The 20,581-nt window shown below is 34.5% G+C and overlaps 1 protein-coding gene across 2 annotated transcripts in view; it reads left to right on the top strand.

The window, feature by feature from the left end:
• The window catches only part of ANO5 (anoctamin 5), an 81,953-nt gene that overhangs the window by 8,545 nt on the left and 52,827 nt on the right, over positions 1–20,581 (top strand). For both annotated transcript variants that reach the window (XM_047776131.1, XM_047776132.1), the window contains exons 2-5: positions 2,515–2,561; positions 9,392–9,439; positions 16,138–16,179; positions 19,097–19,210. In XM_047776131.1, the coding sequence (XP_047632087.1) occupies positions 2,515–2,561; positions 9,392–9,439; positions 16,138–16,179; positions 19,097–19,210 (251 nt within the window). The remainder of the gene's footprint in view (positions 1–2,514; positions 2,562–9,391; positions 9,440–16,137; positions 16,180–19,096; positions 19,211–20,581) is intronic.

Here is a 20,581-nt window from a genome sequence, read left to right as displayed (position 1 = left end):
CAGGAGAGCAATCTGAGTTTAGGAAACTTGAGTCTTTTTTATTGCCCAGTAATTTTGCCTTCCAATTGCTCTAGTGGGAGACACTAATCCAATCTTCCAAGACTGTATGCAGACTTTCCCTTTGCTCCACAATGTGAGGCTATCTCTATCTCAGCAAAGATCCTTGAAAGATAATCTGGAACAAAGGACCCTGAGTATCTAATTTGCAAAATGTGCAGAAGCTTGAAAGACCCAAGGAAAATTGTATCCCAATAGCATCATGCCCTTAAGTATTCATCCCTGAGTAACATACTTTGGTTTTGTGTAGTTAAATTTAGATAGTTGAAATGTTACTAAATATTTCTGCTATTTTTTGCTAAATAATTTTTGGGATATTTATCTATGTTTTTGCATGTAATTGAAATTTATTTAGTTTTGTTGCTAAATATAATATGTGGCATGATTACATCACATTGTATTTATCCATTTTACTATTTCTGGATATTTAAGGAAATGATGGTTTTCTATTTACTCCTAATATACTGTTACTGACATTCTTATACATTCCCATAGTGCATGTATTCTACTGAGTTTGTACCTTAAGATAGCATTTTTCTTTTCTTTCTTTCTTTTTTTTTATTTTATTTTAATGGCCACATTTGTGGCAAATGAAAGTTCCAAGGCCAGGGATCAAATCTGAGCCGTAGCTGAAACCTATGCCACAGCTACACAATGCCAGATCCTTAACCCACTGCTCTGGGCCAAGGTTCAAACTGCACCACTTCTGAGACAACACTGGATCCTTAACCCGCTGCTCCACAGCAGGAACTCCAAGAAAATAATTCTTTTTACAACAGTATCAAAAAGAATAAAATACTTAAGAACAAAATTATCCAAGAATGTGAAAGACTTGTACAAATAAGACTACAAAACTTTGCTGAAATTTGAAAAAGCATAAACAAATGCAAGCTCATCCCATGTTCATTGATTGGAAGACTTAATATTGGTAAGATGTCAATACTACCAAGGCAATTTACAGATTCAAAGCAATCTCAATCAAAATTGTAATGATATTTTGGAAAGAAATAGGAAAATCCATCTTCAAATTCATATGAACTCTCAAGCGACACCAAATACCAATCTTGAAAAAGAAGGACAAAGCTGGAGGACTCACACTTACTGATTTCAAAACTTCCTACAAAGCTACAGTCATCAAAATATAGTATGATGTCAGTATGAAGGTAAATATATAGGGAGTTTTGGGTTAGTAGATGCAAACTATTACCTTTAGAATGCAAAAACAATGAGATTCTACTATATAGCACAGGGAACTCTATCTGGTCTCTTGGGATAGACCATGGTGAAAGATAAAGAACGAGAATGTATATATGTGGATGATTAGGTCACTTTGCTATACAGCAGAAAATGGTGCAACATTGTAAATCAACTATACTTCAGTAATAAAAAAGGCAGATATATAGACCAGTGGAATAGAACAGAGAGCCTAGACATAAACTCTTGCATGTATATGGTCAAATGATTTTTTTTATAAGGATGCCATGACCATTCAATGGGGAGATGACACTCTTTTCAGCAAATGGTGCTGGGATAAGTGTGCAAAAGAGTGAAGTTGGGCCCTACTTAAATAGTCAAAAATCTAATTATAAGCTCTAAAACTAAAAACCTTTTATAAGAAGACATAGGGCAAAAGTTTTATGACATTGAATTTTTTAAGCCATATTTATTTTATTCTTAAAATTTTACAATTAATTTCTTTTTTTAGGTTTTTATTTTTTATATTATAGTTGATTCACATTGTTCTGCCAATTATGACATTGAATTTGGTAGTGGTTTCTTGTATATAACAAAGGCACAAGCAAAAAAGAAAAATAGACAAATTGACTTCATGAATATTAAAACATTGTGCAGCAAAAGACACTATAAGTGGAGTAAAAAGTCAAGCCACAAAATGAGAGAAAATATGAGCAAATCGTATATCTGATCCAGATAAGTAGAGAACTCCTAAAACTCAACAATACAGAAAAAAAAAAAAGTCTGACTCAAAAATGGGCAAAGGACTGGAATAGTCACTTCTGTAAAGAAGATATAAAATTGGCCAAGGAGAACATGGAAGGATACTCAACGTCATAATCACTAGGGGAATACACATTTAATGCTAAGAAGAAGTACTACCTCAAACCCATTAGGATAGCAAAAAAAGCAAAACAAAACAACAACAAAAAAACAACAAAAAAAACAAAATAGCTGCATTTTTTCAGAGATAAGTTTATTTCTTAGTGAGTGAGATTATATTTTACACACCAGTATTTGATGCTGTTCCTCTAGTACAAGTTTTGGTACTGAATTCTTTTTGTTTTGAACAACTTATCTCCAGGAAGATCTTGCATCTCCCAGTATTTTTCCCATTGAACTCTTTTTTAAAAATTTTTGAATTCCTATTTTCTCCTGATCAGACTTTTAACATATTGTGATCAGTCGGCCATTTTAACATGATTTTTTCGTTGTTTAATTTAGAGAGAAAATCCAGTAGAGAAGCAGACCGCTGTTTTGAAATAGCTGAGGTAAGTTAAATATATGTATTAGCTTCTTATATGTCATAACAGAAAATTGAAACAAGTTTAGAAATATACTTCATAGAAATACTTAGGTCTTTGTACCTTAGTTTTTTGCTTGTACTGCATTGTTTATATTTTGTCCTCTAGACCATTCATTTTTGAGTCAGTAAAGCAAATTACATGTTTCATGAAGATTTTTTTTTGGCCCTTCATCGTGCAGAAGTTCCCAGACCAGGGATCAGTCCCAAGCCACAGCAGTGACAAATGAGACAGAGCAGTGACAGGGCCAAATCTTTAGTTACTAGATCACGAGGGAACTCCTTGCACAGATTTAGTGTTGAATCTTTCTGGATATTACAAGGGAGCAGACATAAATTTTGATTTATTCTGAGGCTTCCTGTAAAATACACTCAGATATGCTGAGACTTGATATGCAAGAAAATGTTATTTGACTAACACTTCGTCTGAATATAAAGCAAGTATAATATTTGACAACTTTTTTTTGTTAGTTATTAGTAGTACGTGATTAGCACATTTTGATTGAGGTATACTTGACATGTTGATTTCAGATGTGCAACATAATGATTTGCTATTTGTATATACTGAGAAATGTCAGTATAAGTCCAGTTGCCATCTATCATCAAAGTCACAGGTTTTTTTCTTGCGATAAGAGCTTTTAAGACCTTTTTTAGCAACTTTCAGATATGCAATACACTTCTATAGACTGTAGTCACTATACTGTATATAACATCTCTATGACTTATTTGTAACTGAAAATTTGTACCTCTTGATGCCTTTCACCCATTTTGCCTACCCCCAAACACCTCTCTTCTGGTAACCATCAGTCTTTTCTCTGTATCTATGAAATTTTTTTTTGATCATTTGTTTTATTTTTTAGACTCTACATGTAAATGACATCATACAATATTTGTCTTTCCCTGTCTGACTTATTTCACTTGCATAATACCCTCAAGGTCCACTGATGTTGCAGTTGGCCGGATTATATTCTTTTTTATGGTTAAGAAGTATTCCATTGCATATATATATATATATATATATATATATATATATATATATATACACATATTCTTTTTATGGTTAAGAAGTATTCCATTGCATATATATATATATATACACATCTTTTTCATTCATCTATTCATGGATAGTTATGTTGTTTCCAAAATTTGGTTATTGTAAATAATGCCACAATGAACATAGAAGTATGTGTATCTTTTCAAATTAGTGTTTTCATATTCCTTGGATAAATAATTAAAAGTGGAACTGCCAGATCCTATGGTAGTTCTGTTTTTAATTTCTTTGAAGAATCTCCAAGCTATTTCCCATAGTAACTGTACCAATTTATATTCCCACTAGCAGTGCACAAGTATTCTCTTTTCTCCACATCCCTGCCAACACTTGTTATTTCTTGTTTTGATGATAGCCATTCTGACAGGTGTGAGGTCATATCTCATTGTGGTTTTGATTTGCATTTCCCTGATGATTAGTGATGTTGAACATTTTTGCATGTGCCCGTTAGTCATCTATATCTCTTTGGAAAATGTTTATTCAGATCCTCTGCCTTTTTTTTTTAATTGGATTTTTTTTCTATTGAGTCATATGAGTTCTTTATATATTTTGGATATTAATCTCTTATCGTTAAATGACTTGCACATATTTTCTCCCATTCAGTAGGTTGCATTTTGATTTTGTTAATGATTTCCTTTCTTGTGCAGAAACTTTTTAGTTTAATTTAGTCCTACTTGTTTATTTTTGCTTTTGTTGCATTTGCTTTTGGAATCAGATCCAAAAAATTATCTTTAAGACTGATGTCAAGGAGCTTACCACCTATGTTTTCTTCTAGGGTTTTATGGTTTTAGGTCTTACATCAATTCTTTAATAGATTTTGAGTTAATTTTTGTATATGGTTTAAGATAATAGTATAGTTTAATCCTTTTGCATGTGACTGCTCAGTGTCCCCAATGCTTCAATTTGAAGACACTATCCTTTCCACATTGTGTTTTCTTGGCTCTTTTGTCATAAATTAATTGATCCTATATACATGGCTTTATTTCTGTTCCATTGTTCTATGTTTCTGTGTTTATACCAATACCATAATGTTTTGATTACTACAGCTTTATCATAGTTTGAAATCAAAAAGCATATGCTTCCAGCTTTGTTCATCTTTCTCAAGATTGCTTTGGTTATTCAGGGTCTCTTGTGGTTCCAGGCAAATTTTAGAATTGTTTGTTCAGTTCTGTGAAAAATACCATTGAAATTATGATGGATTAGTCTGTAGATTATTTAGGGTAAGTATGTCCATTGTGTAATATGGACACCTCAACAATATTAAATTCTTCCAATCCATGAACATAGATATATTTCCATTTACTCATGTCTTCAGTTTCTTTCATCAGTGTTATTTAGGTTTTCTTAAATTGGGTGCATAAATATTTACAAATATTATATCTTCTTGGACTGACACCTTGCTTATTATGTAATGCCAATCTTTGTTTTTATTGCAGTCTTTATCTTTACATCTGAAGTGAGTCTCCTGGAGGCAGCATATAGAGGCTTCTTATTATTTTTACCCATTCAGCTACTCTGTTGTCTTTTGATTGGAGAATTTAGTTGCTTGTTACATTTACATTAGTTGTATTTATTGCTGTTTTGTTCATTCTTTTCTGACTGCTTTGCCATTGCTTTCTTTTCCTTTCTTCATCTCTTGTTGTCTCCCCTTCTGGTTTGAATACTCCCTGTGTGGTATGGTTAGATTGCTTTCTCATTATCTTTTGTGTACGTGTGTGTGTGTGTGTGTGTGTGTGTGTGTGTGTCGTGTGTATAAATTCCCCCAACAGCACCTTCATCCCTGGAGAGAGCCCTGACAGGCCCTCACTCCTCTGATATATATTTTAAGATTGGCAAACGAATCTTTTTCACAAAGTTTAGGTGCTTTTAAAATTGCCTTTTATGCTAGGATCCATGTTGAGTGAGTCTGCATGTGAGCCCTTTAAGAGTAGAATCTTAGTTCCACATAGCCCTAGGTCTCCTGGACATAAGCCCTCTTGATTTTCAAAACATTCACTTTCGGGACTTGTCTCCTTGGTGCAGGTCTCAGGGGTCAGGGTGCTTGATGTGTGGCACAGTCCCCTCACTTCTCAGGGAGGAGCTCTCTACTTGTGCTCCCTCCTGATTGTGGATTAGCCATGCCCAAAGTAGGGTTTCGGTGGGACTGCATTTCTGCTTCTTCTACCCCCATTGATGTGGCTTTTTTACCTTTGTTTCAGAGGTGCTAGTAAGAAAGTTTTCAGCTTTTTCAGAGAGAATTGTTCCATTTGTAGCTGGGGATTTGGTGTGTCCGTGGAGGGAAGTGAGTTCTGGATCTCACTACACTGCTGTCTTGAACCTGAGAAGTGCTTATTGATAATTATGCCAGGGTTTAAGTTATTCAAACTGAATTAATTAAATATGTTAAATAAAATAAATAAATGAAATGAAGTAAAATTTATAAAAATGCAATATTCTCTTAAGCAAAGACTTTATATTATTTATATAAACTTGCAAATAGATGCTAACAACTTAGATTCGGGGTTTTGGTTTGGTTTGGTTTTGGGGTTTTTTGTACATAGAATGTAAACATTCTAATGGTGTTTCAACTGAAACAACCTTTGGTAGGCTTGGTTGACCCAGAGCAGTGCTCATGGAGTTGGGTGTCCTTGAATTGGGTTAGGGATGAACAGTCAAATAGAAGAAGTCTCTTTAAAAATAGCTTTTTAGGAGCAACTGAAATGCCCACCCTGGGACACACAACCTATAAGAATAGGTTGGCTGTGTGCTAGTTAGCTGGGTAAACTGGCCCAATAAGCTGGTCTACTTAAGATTTCTAGAAGTTCTGGGTTCATTTAGAAGCTTAGTGACCAAAATGCTGAATGAAATAGAATATGAGGTCTATCATATTTTTTAAAAGATAAAGCACTTTGAAATAAAAACAGTATCTCTCTGAAACAAAGATGAAGAATGGCTGATTAAATTTATTAAATAGTTATATTATTGAATTACTTCAAAAATGACTATAGTTTTTACTCTGGAAAAATGAAGTAGACAAAATTGTCTCTAGTTCTTCAGCTAAGTACAGGTAAGAACCCTGGACATTATATATAAAACAAACATCATAAGAATGTGGAAGTCAGAGAAGATAAACTGGCTAGGGACCTTGGGACCCAAGGAACAGCTGTGAAGTTAGTTCCCTGGGTTTTCTCTTTGCTTCTTCATGTGTTAAGACTAGATGCTTGAGCAGCCAGTTAATACAGAAATACTAGCTCAGACAAATAAAACATCAAGAAAAACCTGTTGTCCCTAACCGTTGGACCAGGAAAAGGGTCACCTAGGAAGACAGATAACTTTTGGTTAATAACTGCTCTTTTTACCCAAACACTACAGGAGAGAAAATATTGTAGTCCTGCCACTCTTCTGTGCAAAAGAGCTCAAGTGGGGAGACCAGACTTTCACCTCTGTCTGCAGTAACAAGATGTCCCAACTCCCCTTAGAGTTGGAGTCAGAGAAGGCTGACTCTTCAGCCCCCACTGAGTAATAATGGACCCGTTTACACACTTTCTGCAAGATGTTGGTGGAGACCATGTGGGTCTCATGTTTAGTTTTATACTTGACAAATAAAACATGTACACTGTAGGCTGTGATAAATAATGTATATACAATATAATTAATATCAAAAGCAGCCATTTTAAAAATTATGTAAAGAGATACACTCAAAAGCTGTTTAGATAAATCAAAATGGAATTATGAAAATAGCCCCAGTAACCCACAGAAAGTCATAAAAATAAAATAGAGAAACATAATACAGAAGGAACAAATGGAAAGCACAAAAATAAAATGGCAGATTTTTTCATTCCTAATACACTGATAATTACATGACGTGTAAGTGGTTTAAACACACGAATTGAAAGAAAAGAGATTTGCAGAGTGGAGTGAAAAAAATGAAAGTAAAAGGACTAAAAATATGCATTATGGCTGAAAATAAATGCAAACATTAACAAAAAGAAAGAAGTTCTACATTAATATCACATAAAGTATACTTTGGAGTAAGAAAAATTACCACTGACAGAGCAGGACATTCTATAATAATAAAAGGCGTCCATCCAACAAAAGACACAGCAGTGATAAATTCTCATTTAACAAATAATAGCATCACAATGTGTGAAACAAAAACTAATAAATGGGAGTTCCTGTTGTGGCTCAGCAGTAATGAACCGGACTAGTATTCATGAGGTCACAGGTTCCATCCCTGACCTTGCTCAGTGGGTTAAGGATCTGGTGTTGCTGTGAGCTGTGGTGTAGATCACAGATGCTGCAAATGGGACCCTAAAAAGCCAAAAAAAACAAAACAAACAAAAAAAACACCTCTAGAAAATGGAAACCAGTAATATGCAAATCTATAATTATAACCAGAGATTTCACCCTTTTGCCTAGAATAAGATCAACTGAATACAAAAATCAGTAAGAATATAGATGAACTCATCTCACATCAACCAATAGGATGTAATCAACATTTATAGAGTACCTCACCTGACAACAGCAGAATTGACATCTATTTCAAGTGCTGATGGAATGTATGCCAAGACAAACTACATTCTGGGCGATAAAACAAAACTTAAATTTAAAATAATTGAAATAGTAGAGAGTGTTCTCTGACTACAGTATCATCAAACTAGAAATCAGTAACATTGTTAACAGGCATATCTCCAACAATTGTAAACTAAACATACTTCTAAACAGTCTAAGGGTCTGGAAAGGGCCTCAAAGGAAAAACAATACAAAAACAAAAAACTCCAGTGACCTGAATAAAAGTAAAAATGCAACATATTAACATTTGAAGAAGTAGACGTAGCAATTCTGAGAGGGAAATTTGTAGTGCTATATGTTAATATAGAGGAAAAGTCTCAAATCAATAATAAGCTTCCATTTTAAGAAGGAAGAGCAAAATAAACCCAGAGAAAATAGGAGAAAAATAATAAAGATAAGAGCAGAAATTAGTTAAGTTGAAAATAGAAAAACATTAAAGCATTGAAACAAAAAGCTAGCTCTTTGAAAAGGTAATAAAATTGAGACTTCTAGCTAAACAGATGAAAAGAGGAGAGAGAGAGGGAGGGAAGGAGGGAAGAAAAGAGAACAAGAGGGAGAGGAAGAGAGAGAGATGTTTGAGCCATCTCAGGAGTATATGCTGTGGTATGTGATCTGACATGGAACATTTAAAATCCGCCTTACAGCAAGAGAGGCATCACTGTTGCTTTAACAAAATTGATGTATGGCTTTTCTCTTGGGTTATAAGTACAAATCCTTAAGAATTCTGGTGGTGCATTTTTCCCAAGGTATTCACTTTAATGGTTGCAGGCAAATGTTGAAAGGCCTAAAATAGCCAGATAATTCTGTCCTTCCTTTTAGTCCTGGATTCAGTGTCATTCAAAGAATGGAGCTCCTTGTTATTTCTATGCAGTGTAGTACTTCTTAACCATTTCTTGTGTCTCAGATTTTTTTTATGATTTGTTAAAGCTACCTTCAAAATTCTCATTTTCTCTCAAGGGCTCTTTGCGTCTTGCCCCATTCCCCACATATGTATACACACACGTTACACACCTACATATGCATGGCTATACGCATAGATACAGATAGTTCTGCATCCAGTTTCAGGTGTTTCATAGATCCCTTGAGTTGTAGGTTTAGAATTTATGCATGAAAAACCTAGAGTTTTTGTTAAAATATATATGCTCTCCATTTGTATTGTTATTAACAGTGTTTTATCTTCTCCACGGTGCCATTTGCAGGACCTGAGCAGCAAAGAGTCCAGCTTTCTCATCAATGAAGAACCAGTGGTAAGCAGCCGTCAGTACTATACTTTCTCACATGGAAGTATGTCTTTTTGTAGTTATCGATGGTCAGTTCACAGTTATTTTTCAGGCTCTTATACCTGACAAGTTTGAGAATTTATTACTTAGGAAAAAAATCATTTTCTTATAGGAAAAAAGTAGCATCAGACACATTCATGAGAATGACACATAAAGCATTGCACTTTGCTTTCATTTACTTTCTCAGTTTTACAGATGAGAAAATGAAGGGTCTGAGAGGTTTAATGACTTGACCAAAGTTGTTCATATGTTTAGGGGGCAGATCCTACACTAGATTAGAACCCAAGTTTCTGGGCTGCATTTGTTATTCTTTCTCCATGTATCTTTCTTCTTACCTGTAACTACATACCTAAGAGTAATCATGAAGAAGTAAAATTTATTTAAAAATCAAACTTGAGGAGTTACCTTCATGGTGAAGCAGAAATGAATCCGACTAGGAACCATGGTTGTGGGTTCGATACCTGGCCTTGCTCAGTTGGGTTAGGATCCAGCGTTGCCATGAGATGTGGTGTAGGTCACAGACGCAGCTCGGATCCCACGTTGCTGTGGCTGTGGTGTAGGCCAGCAGCTACAGCTCTGAATCAACACCTAGCCTGGGAACCTCCATATGCCTTGGGCACAGCCCTAAAAAAAAGCAAAAGCCAAAAAAAATAAATAAATAAACTTTGAATATCAATTAAGATGTTAATAAAAGGATTCAAAATTTTTCATTAGTTGCTTAGTAAATAAAAATGCTGTTTGGTAAGATGGGGAAGTAGAGTTATGTTCTTATACCGACAGCTTTGATACATATATTTTGCTTTTCACTAATGTATTTTATGTTCCAGAGTTGAGATCATGGAGTTGACCAAATTATAATACTTGAGGAGTTCCCTTGTGGCACAGTGGGTTAAGGATCCAGCTTTGTCAGTGTAGTGTCTCTGGTCACTGCTGTGGTGCAGTTCCATCCCTGGCCCGGGAACTTCCATGTGCTGCTACGGCAGCTGAAAGAAGAAAAAAAAAATTTACAAAAAATATTTGCCCGTGAAAGCATATTGCTTCCTAAATCCTTGAAGGGGCTGGTGCAAGTAAGAGGCACTGAAGCTTAGCTTGTATTAATTTGAAGGTAAATCTGTCTCAGTTTGCAACTATAAAGCAAAGCAGTTCAGAGAAAACTTTCTTCCTTTTCTCTCTTAATCCTTCTGTAGCAACCATTTTTATTTTGTTTATACTTCAAATGTGTGCTTTACTTTTCTGTGGGTATATATACAGATGTATATTTATATTCCTCTTGCTTCTTATACTAAAGGCAGCATTCTTTGTATACTGATCTATTCCTTGGTTTACACTTAAAAACATATCCTGGGGTTCACTCTATATTGTGTACAGATTCCACTCTCATTCATTTGTATGCAGCATAGTGTTCTATTGCGGGAGTTTAGAATTGTGCATTTATCCTTGTCAGGTTATCCAGTCCCTTTACTTATGGACATTTGAGTTGCTTTTAATCTTGGGAATCTTTTCTCTTTTTAGTCCTTAACCCTGGAAATCAGTCTTATAATATTTTGGACAAATTGTATCTTTCTAAATAGGATTTAGGTATCAAAAAATAAAGTCATATGAAATTTTACTGTATAGTGCCAAATTCCCCTCTGTTTTGCATTTCTAAGAAATATATGAGAGTTCTATTTCTCCACAGACTCATTAACAGTGTTTTAATGAGTTTAGAAGTTTGCCTATCCATTAGAAAGATAGACAGTTAACTTTTTTCATTTGGGAGCTTTTTCTGTTAGTTCTATATCCTAGAATATTTTAAATGTGCATTTCTCTCAATATGAATGAGACATTTATCTTTTTTTCTACATTGATGGAATGAATTTCATTCATTGATGAAATGAATTCTATCATTTCAGTTTATCTTGCTGGATCATTCTATTTTTATTGTCTCTATTTTCCTGTCAAGCTGTTATGTTTTTCTTTTTCCTCTTGTTTTTGGAGCTGTTTACATATTTATTATTGCCACCTTACCTGTGATATAAGTTGCAAATAATTTCTTCAGTTATATCATATACTAATAATTGAAATTTTAAACTCCAAATGATTTTAAAGTGATTTATGCTATTTCATTCTATATGATGACATTGTCTTTGGTTAAACAGTAAGTTGTTAAAATTAAGCAATAAGTTTATTTTTTAATCAACTTTTTTTTAGTATACTTTTAGGCTTACAGATTTATTGTGAATCTAATACATAAAGTTCCTTATACCTTATATCAGTCCCCTCATTATTAGCATCTTGCATTAGTATGGCATATTTGTGGCAAATAATGAACCAATATTAGTACATTACATTAACTAAGTCCGTATTTTGCTCACATTTCCTTAGTTTTCCCTAATTTATTCTTCTGTTCCAAGATCCCATCTAGGGTACCACTTTGAATCTAGTTGTCATGTCTCCTCAGGCTCTTCATGGTTGTGATGGTTTCTTAGACTTGTCTTGTTTTGGATGACCTTCACAGTTCTGAGGAATACTGGTCAAGTGTTTTATAGAATGTCCCTCAATTATGACTTTCTTGATATCTTTTTCATATAGACTAGGGTAATGTATTTTGGGGAGGAAGACGATAGAAGTAAAATGGCTCTTTTCATCACATTATATGAGGGGTACATCCTGTCATTGTGACTTACTATTCTTGATGCTATCCTTGGTTGCCTGGCTTGAAGTGGTATTTGTCAGGTTGCTCTACTGTGAAGTTTTTCTATCAATTTTCCATTTTTATTCTGTCTTTGGAAGAAAAATCACTATGTGCAGCCCACCTTTAAGGATTAGGGGGATTATGCATCACCTCCTTAAGGAATTCTATAGGAGAGATGTGATTTATTTATTCATCAATAAGGATTATGCGCCACCTCCTTAAGGAATTCTATAGGAGAGATGTGATTTATTTATTCATCAATATATTTATGTGTTTTATGTATGTATTTATTTATATCAGTTATGAATTCATGGACATTTATATTTTGCACTATAAACCCAATTTACTTTGTTGCTCGAATTCTCCTTGCTTTGATTATTAAGAACTTTTTTGATTGACCCCTGTGTGCCTTTGATATAATCCTATTGATTTTTTTTTCATTTTCTTACTTTCTGGCACTACAGGATACTCTAAGCTCATCTCATCTTATACTTTTCCCATGTCAGTCCTAGAATCAGCCATTTTTTCAGGGAAATTTTCTTTTCATGTTACAGAAATATCACAAAAGAAAAATCTTCTGTTTATCAATCAAGGTCCTATTAGGCATATTCAAAATAGGATAATTGAGGAAGGCTTAATTAAAAAAAACTTTTACAAAAATGGGGTGCAGGAGAAGCCCAATGTGTATAGATCTAATAACCATGAATCCATTATCATTCATAGAACTGAAGGGAATATGGAGGGAACAGTTATTAGAACTCAGGAGAGAGTCTTAAATAAGATATTCTTGAGAGGCTCAGTGACCTGCAGGGGAGAGATACAGACTTCCTGAATCCAACCTCAGAAAGGAAGGCACACTCTTTTCCCTCCCTCCAATCATTTGTGGGAAACCAGAGGTCAAAGGAGCTCTTTGATGTCTATAACTAGTCACCCTCCCAAGAAAAAAAGAAAGGTAGAGAGGGGGTAGAGAAAGGACCAAAGATATCCAGCAAGATATCCCTGGACATGTGTTCTTTTTGGAAAAAAATTATGATCATTGTTATGATAGAACTCCACTGCTAATGATTCTGTAAATACAGAAGAATTAACATAAATGAACATTTTATTTTATATAAAATAGTCAACAGTGGATTCGATTGAGTACCCAAATGGCTAGCTAAATTGCTTGTATAGAAGGATGCTAAAACCATTAAATGGAATAGAGGAAAATGGAGAAAATTATACCTGAAAGAACCTGTCTCAGAGTGAGTACCATTTGTGTTTGGGAGGAATAATTTGAAAAGTACTTAGTGTTTAAAGAAGGAGAAATGGGAATTGGATGGGCATACTAAAAGCATGCCTGAATAACAACCAACATGCCTTTACCAAGTTTTGAAGGGGTGTGGGTCTTGTTATCCTCAGGATGATATTCCAAATATTTAATGACATTCATGGCATAGGCAAAAACCGACCAGAAGGTACCACTGAATAAGTAGATCAGAAGCAATTAGTATGACTATAGCTTAGTATTTATAATTGATCTATGTATATATTTAGATATGATTGCTCCAGGACTCAGACATTTAATTCAGACTCCAAAGGATCTTATTCAGTCTCATGGTTTTAAATGCCATTGATATGTTGTAACCCTAAATTTAAGTTTCCAATATAGACATCTCTCCTGACCTTCAGACAAAAAATATCCAAATGCTTTCTCTATCATGTCCATTTGGATATCTAAAGAAATTGTTGCTGAAATATGGGCTACATATGTACAGTGATGGTGAATATAAACACAGAGGCAGAGTTGGAGGAAACAGCAAAAGTAGCTGTAATTGCCAGGCAGAGAGTGAACACAACAGGCTAGTGCCTCAAAGACTGTATCCCCACCCCCTGGAGAAGGTAGTAAGGGGTCTTACAGTGTTCAAGGAACAGCTCCTGGACATTTTCCTGATTCGTTGGTGGAGAGGTAATTGGGAGTCTGGGGTCTCCGTGCCTGTGGGCAGCATACTGTTAACTTTTTCCACCTGATGGGGGCTTCACCACCTATAGAACAGCTCTAAGGGCATGGTTCAGAATATTGTCTGTAATCCTTGAGCAAGACCTAAAGGTCCTTGATTTCGCTGAGTGGCTAAACTAGTATTATTTTGTCTTTTTTGACTGTTTTCCTTTTTCTCTGTATTTTCTCACTTCTGTGGTTAAATTGATTGTTTAAAGTTTCTCTATAGACAGAAAGGCAGGCAGGCAGAGGACACAGGTGGGGTCTGTTCTGGGAAGGCCCCACAGGGTCCTGTTCAGTTACAACATCTACAGATTTACATATCTAAATTTTTTTTCCTAACAAAAACTGTTCTGTTGAAGTCTTTCATGTCTCAGCCATACACTGTCTATCTTTCTAGGTGTTCATGACAAAATGTTCTTTAAAATTATCATCTTTATTTTTTTATACATTACATACAATAAAATGTGCCCATTAACAAATTTTAACGAATTACAACAATCTCAGCACTTGTAATGTGGTGGTATTTAGTTAACCCATAACTCTAGGGCCAACTTACTCTTTATACATGGTAGTCACAGTGCCTACTAGGGCCCATGATACTTTTTGGAGCCTACAGAAATGTTTTAATTTTAATTTCTTTTAAAACCAGAATATAAAACAAAACAAAATATAATCATATATTATATTTACTTGGTTTTTGTTTTTCAATTAAATTTTTTAATAGAGGAAGGGGCCCATGAAAGTCATAATGGGGCCCTGTATAGCCCTTTAGTATAAGACTCTTTAATTTCCCTTCACAATTCTGTGATTTCTCAGATGACATCTGAGAAAAACAGTAACCTGTGAATCTTGAAGATTCCCAAGGAAATCAAAGTGCTGAGATGAAATATTTCAGCCTGGTAGAAGAAGATAGTTTAAAATATGCTTTATTAAATGCTTCCATCTTGTATCTGTGGTTTTTAAATAACAGCAGTATTAACTGATCTTTACGTACCAGGTGCATCAGTTTACAGAGCAGGGATTTTCCCTGCTTAGTCACCAGTTGCTCAGGTCTCTGCAGCCTGTTCCAGACAAACAACACTTTAAGCAAAACTGCATGAAAAGAACTGAAACTTTTTATTGATAATTTTATTAGATTATTTACCATTTTGTTATACTTTAAAATACTCACAATACTTGCCTTTTTTGCCGTAGGTTGTTTTTCTTTCAAGTATTATTGAATATCCCAGATGTTTTTAGATCATTGCTTTGGTATTTTAAAAATAATGGTCATAGTAACTGAAGACTGAAGACAACCCAACATTTAGATAATTAAATGACTTTCCTTTCCCTCCCCTAGGATATTGGTAATGAAATGTTTTAATGGTAATGAGAGAATCTTATTCTTTTTTGAATCTGATTAAAGATTTGGAACCTCTTCTAAAAAATATAATTACACACATACATGATAATTTCAGTATACTTTTCATTAATGAAATATTTTATACTATTGGGTGAACTTTCCGTACCATACATGGTCGCAGTGTAACTGCAGTAATTTTGCTTTCTTTGCCTGGTGTATACAAGCATACTTAATAGAATACCTATTTTACTTTACATTTCCATTATTCTCATGTTTTTCTTCATTATTCTCTTTCCTTAACCTAATTCCACAAACACATATTATTTATAGTTACTGTAAAATGATTTAATTGATACAACACTGTAAATCAACTATAATAAAAAAATAATGCAACAAAAACTAAAAAACAAAAACAAAAAAGAATTTAGGGAAATGTACTTTGAAGTCTCCTTTTTCCTCTTTCATTTATTCTTTATTATTTTCTTCTTATTTTTGTTCTTTTCCTCTTGCTGTCTTCTCCCACCCTCCAGTTTTAAGTATTACACACACACATGCACATTTGCATGAGTGATCATCCTGAGGGTTTGTTTGTTTGCCTGCCTATGTTTTGGGAATCTTTTCTCTAATCCTGGGCAGAATTTGATAACTCTCTATCCATTACTTCACAGTCTGCAAAGCGATACAATTTGTTCCTGAGGCGGCGTCTTATGGTAACCAGTGCTGAATGATGCTGCTTGTGCTTTGAATGGCTGCAGTGCTAGCCTGAGACATTTTTTGCTGCAATGAATACTATTGATATGGGGGAATTTGTCACTGATTCCTATTCCCCAGCCACCTGAGTTTTTAGAATGGTTATTCTTAATATTTGGGGGGATCTGATTAAAGCTTTGGAAAGCTCTTCCTAAAAAATATAGCTTCACACACACACGCACACACGCACCATACACATATACAATTTACATACAGTTTCAGAGGTTTATGAACCTCCATCATGAATCTAGGTTTGGGAGTTCCCATTGTGGCTCAGTGATAATGAACCCAATCCATGAGGATGCAGGTTCGATGCCTGCCCTTGCTCAGTGAGTTAAGGATCCAGTGTTGCTGTAAGCTGTGGTGTAGGTTGTAGACAAAGACTTGGCTCCTGCATTGCTGTGGCTGTGGCCTAGGCCAGCAGCTGTAGCTCTTACTTGACCCCTAGCCTGGGAACTTCCATTTGCTGCAGGTGTGGCCCTAAAAAGAAAAAAAAGTATAATTTAGGTTTATGAACCTCAGAATAACTACCTAATTCAAAAGCCATGCAGATATTTGCCTCATGTCCACACTCTGTGGAAAATGATCTCAATGTCTTGTCTAGAGCAAAACGAAAGAATGTTGTGTTTCAATAGTATTCAGTTATATGTAATGAATTACCAGGTTTTTCTTCCCCAGTTATTTAGTTTCAACCAGTTTTTGTTAACAGTCCTAAGATATATATCTCATGGCGATTTACAAGGCTACCAGTGATTTCACAGTATTTTTAAAAAATTTACTGTTTATATTAGAGCAGGACATAATGACAGAAGTTTGGATTTTCCTGGGTACCCTGTGGCTTTCCAGAGAAGGGAGTTATATACCAATTTGACTAAACATTCAGTGAATAATTGGATTCACTATTCTAGCTACTTCATTCCCAAATAGTCAAAAACTCTGAGTGTGATTTTTATTAATTTCTAATGGCACATCTTCTGTCACCAGAACTTTTCTCTGGGGACCTAGATTTAGCTTGTTTGAACAATATGAACACTTATAAATATATGTTGTTTAAAAAATGCAAAATGTGACTGTCACTAAATTAAAGCAAAAGGATTATTGTTTCTTACCCCTAATTTTTTTGCTTTGATTATATTTAGTCTACTTAGTATTTTTTCCTTCCCCAGTTAGTTCTAAAAATGTTGGTGAATTTCATAAGATATGCTAACACTGTGATGATTTATAAGAGATCAAATAATTTCTTGTTTACTTTTTAAGTGATTTGTGTCAAGACATAACATGATAACAATTTGAATTTTCTCAGTATTTTTAAACTTTTCTTTTAGGAAAAGAGAGATTATTATGCATTCTTTGGGGTGCAGAGAACTCCGACATAACATTTGCATTAGTGTACTTTGATTTTTAATCTCTAGACCCTCTAAATGTTTTTTGTTTCTTTGTTCTCTTTTCCACTCATTTCCTCCTGTGCATTGGGAACTAGTTCTGAGATGTATCAGTTATGCATTCATATAAAGTAGAGTTATTCTGTTCATAGACCACAGATCAAACATGAGATTTATGTCTTATTCTTACTTGTCTGATCTACATCCAATCCTTTTTTGGGCAGGTCTGCCTGGCCTGATTTGATTGATAAACAGTGTAGTGTACCATAAAAGAAATTCATGAATTAACATGAAACCAGTTGTGAATATTAAAAACCTCCAGTTCTACATTCACACCTTAGCTAGAGCAGTTACAAAGTTGTCTATGTTATAACTTTGCATCACAGGTTAGAGAGATCATTGATATCACTACATCATCTATTTGCTCATTCTAGGTGCTATATGTAGGCTATTGTATATTATATTAAATATTACATATTACATATAAACTAGGAAGAAGACCAAATCAGTCAAACATGAACTCCATTCTTTATGTGGCTTTCTAATTTTTTTTTTAGTTTTGAAAGAGGAGGACTTAATAAACTGTACATGTGAAAGTTTAATTTGTAAATTTGGCCATTATATTGAGAGAATTGATAACACAAATTTAAACACAAGATTGAGGAGTTCCTGATGGGGTGCAGTGGGTTTAGAATCCAACTGCAGCAGCTTGGGTCATTGCAGAAGCATGGGTTCAATCCCTGGCCCAGCAGAGTGGGCTAAAGGATCTGATGTCTCTGCAGCTGTGGCATAAGTTGCAGCTGTGGTTCGGATTCAATTCCTGGCCCAGGAACTTCCATGTGGTATGGGTTCGGACATAAAAAATGAAGAAGTAAACTAAGGATTGATTTTGGCTCACTTAGGAAATTGATATTTAAAGGAGATTTGCATGAGAGTACTTTTAGTGAAGCCAGCTGGCAAGCTAACTTGCTTTCTAATTTTTAACTGCACCTTGATTTTATTTTAACCCTTCAAAAGTTGAGTTAGAAAGTAGTGATTCCATGAAAACATAGTATAACATTAATCATAAGTTTATGTTCTTGCAGTGAGATTCATTAATTGGTCTATAATTAATTATATTCCCAAAGTAGTGAGTGACCATGAATTATTTGTCAGATTAATTGGTATGTTGTTTAATGAAGGTGATGTCATCTCTCTCTGAATGTGCATTTTTGAATCAATGTGTACATATGTTCATTTTGCAGCATTTTTTGTGTGTGTGCATGTAGTCGATATGCTTCGCTTCATCTTGAGTCTTGATTGTTTACTATATAACTCCCTCATGGAATTTCCCTTTCTAAAGTAAGCATTGATGAAAACTCTAGTTGTCTTCCTCTGTCATTTCAGACTGAAAATAAAGGTAGATGATAACCACATTTTAGCTAATACCCTTTATGTTTTTGCCATTTGAAAATTAAACTATAATTTAAAGTTGTGTCTTTCATGTCCTCTGCAGTTTAAAAAAGATGAACAAAGCAAAGATTCTATCTTCTTCCGGGATGGGATCAGGCAGATTGATTTTGTGCTTTCCTATGTTGATGACATAAAGAAAGAAGCAGAACTGAAGGCGGTAAGTACTTATATGAGAGAAATGGGAATAATAAAAAGAAACACGGTCTATAGTTTGACAGGGATGATTCCCCTGAATTATATTATAAAATCAGAGGCCTCAGAGTGTTACTGAAAGCTGAAATTGAGAAGACTGCGCAATATGCAGCCCAAGAATAGATATATAAAGTCAATTTTATTCTTTGGACATTTTGCACAATAACTTCTTCTTCTCCCAAGTGACTGATATATTTTTATATAGAAATATATAACGTTAGAAATAAATGTGACCTTCAAAATTTGAGGTGTACATCCGAATATAATATTTATCTTCTGTGTTAATTTTCAACTTTCATTAATCCATTCTATCTGAAATAACATTGACATTATGTTCTTTCTGAACTTACATTACTATGTTCATTTTTTAAAACTGCAATCTCCAACACCATAAATTAAGTTAAAAAAAACCAAGGACTTTTATCTTGTTCGTTACTATGTACTCAAATGCCTTGAATAGTGACTGAAGCATAATGGATGCTTAATAAATATTAGATATTTGAAATGGATTAATATATTAATTCATATGGGTGAGCATATAAATACACACTAACATACATATGAAATAAATGTCATACAAAATAAAAATAAAATCTATAGATTTAATCCCCATAAGACCCAGTACATAGTCATTTCTGTCCATTTCTTTTACCTTTTCCCTGGAAACTCTTCCACCAGGCCTCTACAGTTCATTCACTGTCATCATTTTCACCTCTTCTCTGAATGTCCCCTGCAAACCTGGCTCCTCATGAGGGTTTGGTACCTTCCCCACCAGTCCTCTCAAGTGGTGTTGGTTTTTCCAGACCCTTTTCCTGGAGAGAGATGAATCCCTCTCCCCTTGTCCAGTATTGTTTCTTACAGTCCACCCTCCCTCGTGTTGCCCTGAAACCTCTGAACTTTGAATTTCACTAGAGTTATCACTACCCTGCATTGTTGTTTTCATTAATCAATCTCTGGTCTTCTGTTTCATTTCTCAACAATTTTAGCTCCTGGTTCACTATCACTCTCTTCACCAATATGCCTTTTTTTATTCATTGATAATCTCAATGCATACATAGAGGGTCATTTTGACATTCTAGCCTCTGTTCCTTGAACTCCCTTTTCCAATTATCTGAGTCTCTAATTCATTCTAGAATGTGTCATTACTAATAACTAGAAATATTTGTAATCTCATTCCAAGTATCCAGCTATCTGACTAACCCCTCATATCTGTTTGAACAATACTCTTCTTTCTTCAACTGCACCAAGATCAGATAACAGTTATCTTAACTACCTTTTTTTTTTTTTTACTGCTGCTCATTATCTTTCTGCTCTTTTTAATGCTTATTCAGTTTAA

Source organism: Phacochoerus africanus, chromosome 4 (assembly GCF_016906955.1).
Source record: "Phacochoerus africanus isolate WHEZ1 chromosome 4, ROS_Pafr_v1, whole genome shotgun sequence".
NCBI classification, from domain to species: Eukaryota; Metazoa; Chordata; class Mammalia; order Artiodactyla; family Suidae; genus Phacochoerus; species Phacochoerus africanus.
This window is presented reverse-complemented; position numbering and strand designations above follow the sequence as displayed.